The following is a 13,693-nucleotide window of genomic DNA, read 5'->3' as shown; positions in this document are numbered from 1 at the left end:
GGAGGATCCTGGAGCTGAGCAGCCAAAAGGCTTTGAGAAGGCCATTCCCTAGCACCTCAACCCTACTCTAACAAAAGAGCTGAGCAAACCAAAGTTCATTTCTAGGACATGCATACAAATGGGCTGCTCAGAAACCCATAAAATCATTATCTCATATAAATTTACTATTTGACTTTAACAAGTCCTGGTCCTGATTCTTTTTTTTTTTTAATTTTTTTTTGAGACAGGGTCTTGCGCTGTTGCCCAGGCTGGAATGCAGTGGTATGATCATGGCTCACTCCAGGGCTCAAACAATCCTCTTGTCTCAGCCTGCCAAATAGCTGGGACCATACCAGCTAATATTTTATTTTTACTAGAGATGAGGTCTCACTGTGTTGCCCAGATTGGTCTCAAACTCCTGGGCTCAAGCCATCCACCCACCTCTGCTTCCCAAAGTGCTGGGATTACAAGCATGAGCCACTGCACATGTCCCTAATTTTTTTTTTTCAAGCAAAGAAAAATTAATCCTATTGCTTCAAGGAATTGTGGCCTTAATTTGAAAGGCTAAAATCAATTTCTACATCTGAGATAAACACTGGGTACCAGGAGCATAATCTATAATTAAACCCCAAGGGATAGTGCTCGATTATATAAATTGTGATAGGAAAGGCTTCCCTTTTTTATAAGTACTTGGTGTCCCCTTATGCCAGGGTATTTTCCTGGTGACCCTAGGGCTCCAGAAAGCTCCATAGTTATATGTCATAGTCTTGGCCAGAGAATAGACTCCTAAGCTATTTAACACAGTTACATGTTAAAGGGATACTATTCCCAGAAATCTTAGGCTGGGTAGCTTAGAGGGCATCTAGGCCACCTAGTACAGAAATTTCTTTTAGAACATTAGTTGTGAAATAGGAATATGCATAAAAATCATATGATGTACCCATTTAATCTTTTTCTCTTTGTTCTTTAGATTGGTTCATTTATATTGATCGACCTTCAACTTAACTGATTCTTTCTTCTGTCATTTCCAATCTGCTGTGAAGCCCCATCCAGTGAATTATTTCAGCTATATTTTTCCGTTTTAGATTTCCATTTGGTACATTTTTTAACAGTTTCTATTACTCTGCTGAGATTTCCTATTTGTTCAATAATTACAAGCACAGCCTTTATGTCCTCGAGCATATAATAGCTCTTGAAAATCCTTGTCCCATAAAAAAATAAAAAATAAAAAAAATCCTTGCCTGTTAATCTTAACATTAGATGGGTCATCTTGGGGTCCACCTCCACAGATTACCTTTTCTCTTGTGGAGGGATCATGTTTTCCTGCTTCTTCACGTGTTTACTAATTTGGGATTCCTCTGAACACTGCAAATGATATACTTTAGAGACTCTGAACTCTGTTACACTTCTTAGAAGAATGTTGACTTGTTTGTCTCAATATTCCATTAACTTCATCTCCCTTGCAGTGGATGCAGCTGTAATCTTTGTGTAGTTTTTTAGCCTTGGCTGGGGTGCTTAAGAGTCTATCACACACATCCATGATGCAGGGTTCAGCCAGAGATTTGGAGAGAGTTTATACACAGAACTTGGGGCTCCCCTTTAGTGACTCTTTCCTTTCCAGGTTACCTGCCTTCACTTTCCAGGTACTGTGGCCACTCTGAACTCTGTCCTCTAGTTATTCAAGCCAGTAATATTGAGTTTTTATTAGTTTGGCTGCCTCGTTGGGTGCCAACTGGGGCTTGCCCAAGGTGGATAAGCCATAAAACTTGCAAGCCTACCCGATGCCTTTACTATCTTCTAAGCAATCCCTTCTTCCAAGGTTACCTCTGCTTGCTATTGGTTGCTCACCAGTGCCTTTCCACAGTAGTTTTTATATTTTGTCTAGAATTTTCAGCTGTTTTCCACGGAAGAGTTGGTCTCATAAGAACAACTCTGTCACTACCAGAAGGAGAATTACACCTTGTCATGTTTACATAAAAATGCAGATTCAGATGCCACGATCAGACATGCTGACTCAGCAGGCTTTGAGGAGGCACAACAACCTACAACTTTAGAAGTGCTGTTGTTGACTCCACTAACCACACACTGAAAAAAACACTTTTTCACAGCATTCCTGAATCATTCAGTCTCTGTTCAAATACTTCCCATCACATTTATTCATTATGCACATAATCACAAAAAATCTAGCCTATATTTACTTACCAGGAAAAACGACAACAAAAAACCCAAACTCAAAATTAGTGTTAGCAATACTGTAAAACTCTCACGTTCAACATGGAGGATGCTGCATAAGCTCAGACTCAATGCATTGGTTTGTAAGTTGCATCATGGAGCCATGGGAATGGCAATCAAATTTCCTAACAGCTTGAAATCAAAGCAATCAGATTAAGATAAAGTGGGTTTGTCCTTTAGCAGATAGAGGCCTATATATGTGTAAGAGGTTTCTTCAAAAAGTTAATAAACTTAAAGAAGGGAAATTTTTCTCTCCCCATGGCAGAGGAAAAAAAATAAGTAAAATTAAAATTAAAAAGGAAAAAGGAAAAAGACCAAGCCAGGTCACATAGATAGGGTTTGAAAAAGTCCAGAAACTAGAATTCTGGTTATGTCTTACACTACTAGACTTCCTCAAGGAAGTTCCTCAAGGACAAACTATACCAACATTTTTTACTACTATAAGCTCAGTACTGGCATAGTGCCTGGTCAATACATATTTGCTAAATGAGTTAAAAAAGAAATTTTCTGGGGCCAGGAGGTTACAAAGTGAGTGATCTGGGTCAAAAGGAATGAGGCATCAGAGAGAACAGCCTCTCCTAATAGAACTCTTATCAGGAGGCCGGGCATGGTGGCTCATGCCTGTAATCCCAGCACTCTGGGAGGCTGAGGCAGGTGGATCACGAGGTCAGGAGATCGAAACCATCCTGGCTAACACAGTGAAACCCCGTCTCTATTTAAAATACAAAAAATTAGCCGGGCACGGTGGCGGGTGTCTCTAGTCCCAGTTACTCGGGAGGCTGAGGCAAGAGAATGGCGTGAACCCAGGAGGCAAAGCTTACAGTGAGCGGAGATCGCGTCACTGCACTCCAGCCTGGGCGAAAGAGCGAGATTCCATCTCAAAAAAAAAAAAAAAAAAGAATTCTTACCAGGAGAAGAAGAAAAAAATCCTACATGGTCAGTAACTAAACACAATTAAACCTAGAAAACTTCAAAGACTGGCCAGCCTCAATTTTCCCACCAATAGGAGTGCTTAATTCTTGCCCTTATTTTTCTAGCACTGGTTTTACAAATACACTTACCGTACTGGAATTTTCTCGCAATTCAGAATCTGTGGACAGAAGGCTCAAGTCACTTAGACAAAGTGAGTGATTTGTATCCTGTAAAGGAGAAAAAATTCTAATTGAGTAACAAAAATCAGGATTTACAGTGGCATATCATGTAACAAAACACTTGATTACAAAGTCCCTAATGTTCCACATGTCTACATGTGTTATATGAAGAAGTTTAAGCCAACCAAAGCAAGGGCTAAGTGAATTAGTTAAATTTGTTTTAAATTATACTTTAAGTTGTAGGGCACATGTGCACAATGTGCAGGTTTGTTACATATGTATACACATGCCATGTTGGTGTATTGCACCCATTAACTCATCATTTACATTAAGTATATCTCCTAATGCTATCCCTCCCTGCTTCCCCCACCCCATGAATTACTTAATTTTTTAAAATCCTGATATTCTTAGAAGAATATCTTACATTTCTTAAAAATTATTAATAAAGAGTTTTAGAGGCTGGGTATGGTGGCTCATTCCTGTAATGCCAGCAATTTGGGAGGCCGAGGCGGGTGGATCACGAGGTCAGGAATTTGAGACCAGCCTGGCCAACATAGTGAAACCCCGTCTCTACTAAAAACACAAAGAATTAGCCAGGCGCAGTGGTGTGTGCCTGTAATCCCAGCTACTTGGGAGGCTGAGGCAGGAGAATCACTTGAACCCAGGAGGCGGAGGTTGCAGTGAGCCGAGAGCAGGCCACTGCACCCCAGCCCAGATGACAATGCGAGACTCCATCTGAAAAAAAAAAAAGAGTTTTAGGCTGGGCGTGGTGGCTCAGGCCTGTAATCCCAGCACTTTGGGAGGCTGAGGCAGGTGGATCACGAGGTCAGGAGTTCGAGACCAGCCTGGCCAACATGGTGAAACCCTGTCTCTACTAAAACTATAAAAATTAGCCAGGTGTTGTGGCAGGCACCTGTAATCCCAGCTACTCGGGAGGCTGAGGCAGGAGAATCACTTGAACCTGCGCAGCAGAAGTTGCAGTGAGCCGAGATCATGCCACTGCACTCCAGCCTGGGCAACAAGAATGAGACTCTGTCTCAAAAAAGAAAAATAATAATAATAATAATAATAATGAAGAGTTTTAGTATTATCTCATGACTAAGGTTCCAGAGTAACAAACCTATAATAATGTGAAATTAATACTATCTGTATACCTGGTCTCATGATTTACAGTGATTTCACATGACCTCATTTGCCATTCATATAAACCTTGGAAGTATTATTCTATATCCCTGTTTTTTATTCTTTTTGTAACAAATTGCCACAAACTTATATTCCCATTTTAAATATGAGAAAACTGATGCTCAGACAGTGGGAATGAAGTGTCCCAAAACTCACAGCTAATTCGCAGAAGACAAATCCAGTGCTTCTGACTGAAAAGTCAATAGTCCTTCCACCACTGTGTTTCCCACATGGACACCGAAGGGCTCCTTACTCAGAGTGGTACCTGGGATTCAGAATTCAAATTCCACTGCCCAGGCTAAGTGAACTCTGGAGTCCCAGAACGCCAGTCACAATTCACACTTTAGGTGGTAGCCCTGCTTACCTCAGATACTCCTATTCATGCACACACTCAACAAACATTCGTAATGCATCTACTATGCATAAACACTGTTCCAGGCCCAGGGACACAATAATGAACAAACTAAAGTCCTGCCCCCATAGAGCTTACGTTCTAGTGGAGAGAGAGGACAAAAAAACAGATAACTATACAGTGTGCGAGAGGATAAGAGAGGATAAGTGTTATGGAGAGTAAGGGCAGTAGGGAACTCTGGGATAGGAGTTTCTCTTTCACTGGGTGGTTAGGGAAGCTCTCTTAGGTAAGTGGCATTTGAGTAGAGAGTGAAGGAAAGAGGGTATCAACTACGCACGTATCTAGAGAAGACGTTCCAAGCAGAGGGTACAGCAAGTATAAAGGCCTAGGGGTAGGAGTGGGCACTCCTTGATTCAAGAAACCACAAAGAGGACCATATGGCTGAAGTGAGAGGAAGAAAAGTAGGCTGGGCTCAGTGGCTCACACCTGAATCCCAGTGCTGTGGGAGGCCAAGGTAGATAGATCACTTAAGCTCAGGAGTGCAAGACCAGCCTAGGTAACATGGTGAAGACCCCATCTCTACAAAAAATACAAAAAAATACCCAGGCGTGGTGGGGCATGCCTGTGGTCCCAGCTATTTGGGAGGATCCCTGAGCCAGGGAGGTGGAGGTCACAGTGAGCAGAGATCACCACTGCACTCCAGCCTACATGACAGAACAAGACGCTGTTTCAAATAAAATAAAATAAATTTAATTTAAAATAAAATAAATAAAAATAAATAAATAAAATAAAATAAAATAATAAAATAATACAATACAATAAATAAAATAAAATGAAATAAAATAAAATAAAATAGAGGTAGATGAGATCAGAGAAGCAACCAGGCCAGAATGTGTAGGGCCCTGTAGCCTACTATAAAGACTCTGACTTTTACTTCAAGTGACACATACAAGAAGCTACTGGAGTCCAGGTGGGGTGGCTCACACCTGTAATCCCAGCACACTGGGAGGTCGAGACAGGAGGCGGGGCGGGGGTGGGGGTGGGGAAAGGGAAAGACTGCTTGGACCTCATCTCTATGTTAAAATAATTTTTTAAAATCTATGAAAATAAATAAAAATTTAAAAAGCTACTGAGGGTTATGAGCAGAGGACAGACATTATCTGCTTTATAGTTCAGAAAGATCTCTCTGGCTAATATATGTAGAACAGTCTGTTGTGGAGTAGACAGAAGAGGGGGAAAAGGTCCTAAGAAGCTCACGTAACAGGTTATTGCAATAATCCAGGCAAAAAGACAATAGTAGACTGAATAAAGTAATCAGAAGAAGTGATCGGATTCTAGATAAATTATCAAGGATGAGCTGGCAGACTTTGCTGGTGGATGTGGAGTGTGAGGGGAAAAAGAGTCAAGAATGACTATAAGATTTTTGGCCTCTGCCACTAGAAAACCAGAGCCGCCATTTACCAAGATGAGGAAGACTGCAGGAAGAACAGGTCTGAACATGTTAAGTTTGACAAGAGTAGATGATATCTGGGTGGAGACGTTGAGTAGGTGGTTAAATACACAAGTCAAGACAACTGATCTTGACCCTGACTTCTTCCCTCTCACTAACAGATATACAGAGAAGGTATTTTAACCTTTGATTGTGATACACAAACAACTGTTGATGTTCTGTGGTACCCAGATGAAGAGACAAAAACACTACACACCTCTGATCCATTGTGTTGTGTAAGTGTACTGTATGAGGGTCCTTTGTTATCATGACCTTTCATGTGACTTTTGAGACTGTATTGAGTGCTGAATGTTTTCTCACAGCCATTACTGGGGCAGAAGAAGGGTCTTTCACCTGCAAGAATAACAAAGTCGTGTTAATTTACCATAAAGTCATTTCACTGGATTAAGAAATCTGCCTTTTCCTAACAGAGGTAAGTATTTTTAAGAAACTTTGGCTAACAGTTGTTAAAAGTTGAATAAATTACACATTAATCATCTCAGTCCTAAAACTCAATGCAGAGCAAAGCACTGGGAATGACTGCTGCTGGTAAGTTTAAAGAGAAGATTTGTTTCTCACAGGTTGTTTTTTTTAGCGTGTCTCTGTATTGGTTTCATTTCCTAAGGATGAATACCTGAGGTCCGCCTCTGAAAGAAACCCAAACATTCTAGGTAAGGCTGAGCTAATTAGGCTCATCTGAATATATACAGAATCTATGTCTCTGTATATCCACCTAGCTCTACAGGTCTCAATGGAAAACTGATAGTTACAGGCTTGATGAATGTTAAAATAAAAAATAAAAATTGGCCTAAACTCACCAGTATGTGTGCGAACGTGAGTTTTAAGGTGGTGACTTGCTGCAAATGCTTTTCCACAGCCATCGTGATCGCACCTAAATTTGTTAAGGAAAGAGAAACAGGAGTCATTAGCTAATAGACCTTTATCCTGAACATCTTTTTTTTTTTTTTTGAAACCAAGTCTTGCTCTGTCCCCTAGGCTGCAGTGCAGTGGCACAATCTCGGCTCCTCGCAAGCTCTGCCTCCTGGGTTCACACCATTCTCCTGACTCAGCCTCCTGAGTAGCTGGGACTACAGTCACCCAACCACCACGCCTGGCTAATTTTTTGTATTTTTAGCAGAGACAAGGTTTCACTGTGTTAGCCAGGATGGTCTCGATCTCCTGGCCTTGTGATCTGCCCACCTTGGCCTCCCAAAGTGCTGGGATTACAGGCGTGAGCCACCGCACCCGGCCTCTGAACATCTCTTATAAACACAAACTAAAACAAATATTCAGAACACTAAGATCAGATCAATGACACTGGTTTTAGAGAATGGGAATGATGAGAGGTCCTTGAAAAAGTAAGGTGGCATATCTGGGATCAGAGGGAACCGAGACCCCAAGATAAGTATTTCTTGTCCTACAGGTAAGGCCCATCTTGAGAGCCCTGACAACAAAAGTCTTTTGATGAATTACTTAAGAGACCTCTACTGACAGTGCCAGTCCATATGAAAAATCTGCCAGTGGAACATTATTAGGAATATCAAGAGTGAGCAAAGTGGCTCTCAAATATGCACATGGCTTGAAATATAAGAACAAAATCAATCAATCAGAAGATAGGCTCAAGTAACTTATCTATAATCTTGTGTGTCGAGATCTACTTCATTCTCTTTTACTCTTGATAACCAAAGCTAAAAGGAATCTTTCCCTCCTCAGAACTCCTAAGGCATTTCTTTACATTTCTTTTATGGCACCTCTCATTTCCAATCTTACTTTCTCTGTAGATACATCTGGTATCTGCTCTCTTAGAGTGTAAACTACTTGAGTACAGGATCCATGTAGCTCTTTCTGTAGCTCCTGCACATAGCAGACATTCCTTAATTACTTATATGAATAAATGCATTTTCTTATAAACCAAAATATTTTATTTCTTTAAATAGAAAGCTTCTCTATAGCATTTTCATTTTTAATTACATATAATCATCTTCATGTCTAAAGTCTCATTCAATATTCAAGGAGAATGCAGTTTTGATCATCACAAAAAGAAATGCATGTGACTGGATAGCAATCAGAGTCCTCTCAGCAGCCTATGGGGTGGGGATGGGGAGGGAATAACCTAAGTTTCACAGCATCCATCTGTAGAGTAACCAATTACAATCTAACTACTCTCGCCCTTAAAGGGATTATGACTCAGGAATACATTTGTAACTTAAAAACACAATTCCTTTTTTTTTCTGAGACATGATCTCTCTCTGTTGCCCAGGCTGGAGTGTAGTGGCATAACCATGGCTGACTACAGCCTTGGCCTCCCTGGCTCAAGCGATCCTCCCACCTCAGCCTCCTAAATAGCTGGGACCACAGGCATGCGCCACCACTCCCAACTAATTTTAAAATTTTTTGTAGAGTTGGGATCTCACTATGTTGCTCAAGCTGGTCTCAAACTCCTGGGCTCAAGTGATCCTCCCATCTCAGTCTCCCAGAGTGCTGGGATTACAGATATAAGCCATCACGCCCAGCTCACAATTCCATTTGATTGGCATCTAAGAGTTGACTGTCCCTAAGACTTTTTGTTTCTAAGTACTCTGATAAAATGAGTGGTTTAAGAAGGAACAGGTAGCATATTTAATGCCTCGAATATAACTGTGATATCCCCTGACAAAATTCAAATACATTATTATTTTTATTTATTTATGTTTTTTTGAGAGAGTCTCGCTCTGTCATCTAGCCTGGAGTGCAGTGGTGCAATCTCGGTTCACCAGATTGCAGTGGAGAAGCTCCGCCTCTCTGGTTCCCGCCGTTCTCCCGCCTCAGCCTCCCGAGTAGCTGGGACTACAGGCGCGTGCCACCACACCTGGCTGATTTTTGTAGTTTTAGTACAGATGGGGTCTCCCCATGCTGGCCAGGCTGGTCTTAAACTCCTAACCTCAAGTGATCCACCTGCCTCGGCCTCCCAAAATGCTGGAATTACAGGCGTAAGCCACCATGCCCGGCCTCAAAGACGTTGTTTATGGTCAGTTTTCGGCAATACATCTATCTATATTACATTTAGGGGAAATCCTTACAAACTGATTATCTCATTTAAAATGTCATCTAATCATCCCAAAGCTGATTTTGAACACCTATTAAATGCCCAGAATCATGTTATATACTATGAGCAGAGAAAAAAGTAGATAACCAAAGTCGCTCCTTCAAGTTTATAGTACGTGTATCTATTTGGTTTTTTTTTTTTTTTGAGACGGAGTCTCACTCTGTCACCCAGGCTGGAGTGCAGTGGCCGGATCCTGGCTCACTGCAAGCTCCGCCTCCCGGGTTCACGCCACTCTCCTGCCTCAGCCTCCCGAGTAGCTGGGACTACAGGCGCCCGCCACCTCGCCTGGCTAGTTTTTTGTATTTTTTTTAGTAGAGACGGGGTTTCACCATGTTAGCCAGGATGGTCTCAATCTCCTGACCTTGTGATCCGCCCGTCTTGGCCTCCCAAAGTGCTGGGATTACAGGCTTGAGCCACCGCGCCCGGCCCCGTGTATCTATTTGATATACATATGTTGACATATATGAATAAAAATGTATGCTCCTATATGTTTGTGTATACACACGAGATATTATTACAAAGCAACTTGAACAAGTGACAACTGCACCACTAAGCTAAGCATCCCTACCTCTCATTTCCTTTCTTGTCTCCTCATCCCCTCCCCTCCTTGATTCTTAGGTATCCCTCCTCTGGGCTCAAAGCACTTTGGCCATCTTGCAGCCTCAGACATTATCCACAAATTTTGTGGGTTTTTTGTCACCAAAGGTTCTTAAGAAGAAGGCCTGCTTCTGAGTAATTCTCTAGCACTAACAAAAGTACCTACCACATAAGTGAGTTTCAACAAATGCTTCTTGGAAATAAATGGAAACAATGAGGCAGAAAGGCCATCATCCACAGAGTAAGGATGTTCTTGGACTCCATCAGCACCCCTCTAATCTGCAGTGGTTGGTTACAGCTATCCTGGGGTGAGCTAACACTGCCAAAGAAAGAGCTAGTAAAGGGAGTTTTCTTTCTCTTTTGAAAAATTTCAGAGTGTATCAAGACCCCCAAGCTGAAACCCAGTCAGTGACAAACAGCAAACAGTAAGACCTACCGAAATGGCTTTTCCCCTGTATGGGTTCGAATGTGCTTCCTCAGATCACTGAGTGTGGTGAAGTATTTGCTGCAGCCTTCAGATTCACAGTTAAATGTTTTCCCTGTGTGAAGCCTCTGATGTGCTTTCAGCCTGCAAAATATTCCAGAGAAATTCCCTTTGTCATAAAATTCTTTTTTTTTTTTCTGAGATGGAGTTTCGTTCGTGTCGCCCAGGCTGGAGTGCAATGGCACAGTCTCAGCTCACTGCAACCTTCTCCTCCTGAGTTCAAGCGATTCTCCTGCCTCAGCCTCCCAAGTAGATGGGATTACGGGAGCCCACCACCATGCCCGGCTAATTTTTGTATTTTTAGTACAGACAGGTTTCACAGTGTTGGCCAGGCTGGTCTCGAACTCCTGACCTCAGGTGATCCACCTGCCTCGGGCCTCCCAAAGTGCTGGGATAACAGGTGTGAGCCACCATGCCCGGCCTCCCTTTGTCATAAAGTTCTACAGAGCCTCCCCATGCCAGCTTAATGTGCTTCAGGATCAAGTGTGTAAGAATTCTATACCCATAACATATTAGTATCCAACATATTTTGCCCCAAAAGAAATGCAGAGAATAGCATAGTGATATGAGTGTGACTCTGGAGACTGACTTCCTGGGATTCAAATTCTGACCCCACAACCTGCTTGGATGGAGAAACCTGAGCTAGTTATAGAACCCCTCTGTGCTTCCACTTACTTATCAGCTGCTGTGGGGACTAGCACTTAGAATCATGCCTAGCACACAGTGAGTACTTTTTAAGTGTTAGCTATTGTCATTTCTATTACTTTATACTCAGTACTGAAGACTATTAAGTCTCCTGATACAAACATGAAAAAGAGAATTGGCTACTGAATGGGCCACTCCCCATTTCTCAGGATAGAAAAGTCCTTCAAGCTGAGGTAGGACAGAAGCCTTAGTACAAAGATCCTGAGCCATGGGGAGATAGTACTCCATGCCAAGCACTGAAATGCCCAGGCCAGAATGCCGCTCCATGAGATGCAAATCTAAATATAAACGTACTGTCGCTTCTAACCAACCCAAGATACGTTCATCTTTAAGTAACAAGTTTCTAAGGCCGGGAGCCATGGCTCACTCATGCCTGTAATCCCAGCACTTTGGGAGGCCAAGGCGGGAGGATCACGAGGTCAGGAGATCGAGACCATCCTGACTAACATGGTGAAACCCCGGCTCTACTAAAAATACAAAAAATTAGCCGGGCTTGGTCGTAGGCGCCTATAGTCCCAGCTACTTGGGAGGCTGAGGCAGGAGAATGGCATGAACCCGGGAGGCAGAGCTTGCAGTGAGCTGAGATTGCACCACTGCACTCCAGCCTGGGCAACAAAGCGAGACTCCACCTCAAAAAAAAAAAAAAAAAAGTAACAAGTTTCTCTATTGCATTTTTTAAATTTTTTCTTTCATTTTCTGAGATCTGGCAGAAAGGAATTTTACATAGTTGAACACAGCTGCGGTCTTTTAAAGCCCTGAAAGTGAATAACTCTCCCCTGCAAGGAGAAAGAGCCCTGCAGTCACAACAAGGTCAAGGTCAGAAGCTGGCAGAGCAACGGAGATGAGGCTGACCTGTACAGTGTGTTGAATGCCTTCTCACAGCCCTGCACGTCGCACTCAAATGGCTTTTCCTTCGTGTGCACTCGCACGTGGATCCTGAGGCTGTAAGAGGTAAGGAAGGCTTTGCCACAGCCCTCCTGATTACAGACAAAGGTGTACTCTCCTCGGTGAGTCTTCTGGTGGGTTCGCAGGTTGCCTGCTGTGCTGTAGGTGCGGGGACAGCCCTCAAAGGTACACTGGTACCGCTTTACCTGGCAGACAGAAGACACCTCATCAACAGGACAAAAGAGCTGCCTAGGGCTTAACTTTCTGACCCAGAGCTCAGCTCCCAAGAGATGTTGTAGACAATACAAATGGGTTTTCATCATAAACACAGAAAACAGCCTCTAGCAGCAAAGTGGAAAAACCTTATTGTTGATCAAATCATACCTGGACAACACATAATGATTTATGGGGAAGAAGTAAGTCTATATGTAGATGAATATTCTAAATAAATATAAGAATGTTTTCAGACTTTATATACATCTACACACTAAAAGTACACTATACTGTTACAGCTACCTGTATTCAAATAAGATCTTAACTTTGTTTTAAGGCTTGACTAAACACCCTGACCTCCAGAACTACAACTTGATTGACCAATATTAAATTGAGTTTAAAATATCTTGAAATTTACATACTTAACCATCAAACATATTTCCCTAGATCGTTTCCACTGCATATTTTCAAGCCTACAAACTGATAACATATTGCAAATTTCTTGGAAGATTTGGTGATGTGATAATTCTTAAACTGCCAATCTCTTGTTTCCTTTCACCACCAAACTTCTTGAAAGGCAAGTCAATTATTCACCTCATGGTAGAAGGTTAAGAAAAAAAAAAAAGCTACTTCTCTGATAAATACCAAACGGCAGATGACTCTAGTACAGCGGAGGGCCTGGAATGGGAGGCCCAGCAGCTTCATCACAGACTTTGTTTGGCAGGGATATTGGGGCCAGGGTTATGGCTGTGGTTGGCCAGGAGCCAGGGCTGAGGCCATGGAGCTCTCAGAGGCAAGGCTGAGAACAAGGAGTGGATGCACATCACCAAGCTGGGCTGCCTGGTCCAGGACACAAAGATCATATCCCTGGAGAAGATCTAGCTCTTCTCCCTGCCCATCAAGGAGTCTGAGATCATTGACTTTTTGCTGGGGTCACCTCTCAAGGATGAGGTTTTGAAGACCACACCTCTGCAAAAGCAGACCCGCACTGACCAGTACACCAGGTTCAAGGCCATCAGGGATTACAGTGGCCACATCGGTCTGGATGTTCAGTGCTCCAAGGAGGTTGACAATGCTATCCAAGGGGCCATGATCCTGGTCAAGCTCTCCAGTGTTCCTGTTTGGAGAGGCCACTGGGGGAACAAGATCAGCAAGCCCCATGCTATCTCTTGCAAGGTGACAGGCTGCTGTGGCTCTGTGCTGGTGCATTATCCGTCCCCCACCCCACCTGAGGCACTGGCATCATCTTGGCCCCTGTGCCCAGGAAACTGCTGCTGATGGCTGGTATTAACAACTGCTACACCTCAGCCAGGGGCTGCACTGCTACCCTGGACAACTTCACCAAAGCCACCCTTTAGGCCACCTCTAAGACCTATAGCTACCTGACCCCGATCTCTGG

General features: G+C 42.8%; 1 protein-coding gene across 1 annotated transcript in view; it reads right to left on the bottom strand.

Moving 5' to 3' along the window:
- MTF1 (metal regulatory transcription factor 1) overlaps positions 1–13,693 on the bottom strand; it is a 53,394-nt gene that overhangs the window by 19,761 nt on the left and 19,940 nt on the right. The window contains exons 3-7 of the mRNA XM_023196494.3: positions 12,049–12,287; positions 10,444–10,575; positions 7,144–7,217; positions 6,543–6,679; positions 3,273–3,350 (exon numbers count right to left, since the gene is read on the bottom strand). Coding sequence (XP_023052262.2) covers positions 3,273–3,350; positions 6,543–6,679; positions 7,144–7,217; positions 10,444–10,575; positions 12,049–12,287 — 660 coding nt within the window. The remainder of the gene's footprint in view (positions 1–3,272; positions 3,351–6,542; positions 6,680–7,143; positions 7,218–10,443; positions 10,576–12,048; positions 12,288–13,693) is intronic.

The sequence above is a fragment of the Piliocolobus tephrosceles genome, chromosome 1, assembly GCF_002776525.5.
Source record: "Piliocolobus tephrosceles isolate RC106 chromosome 1, ASM277652v3, whole genome shotgun sequence".
Taxonomy (NCBI): domain Eukaryota; kingdom Metazoa; phylum Chordata; class Mammalia; order Primates; family Cercopithecidae; genus Piliocolobus; species Piliocolobus tephrosceles.
The sequence above is the reverse complement of the archived record's forward strand: the minus strand, read 5'-3'. Positions and strand labels throughout refer to the sequence as shown.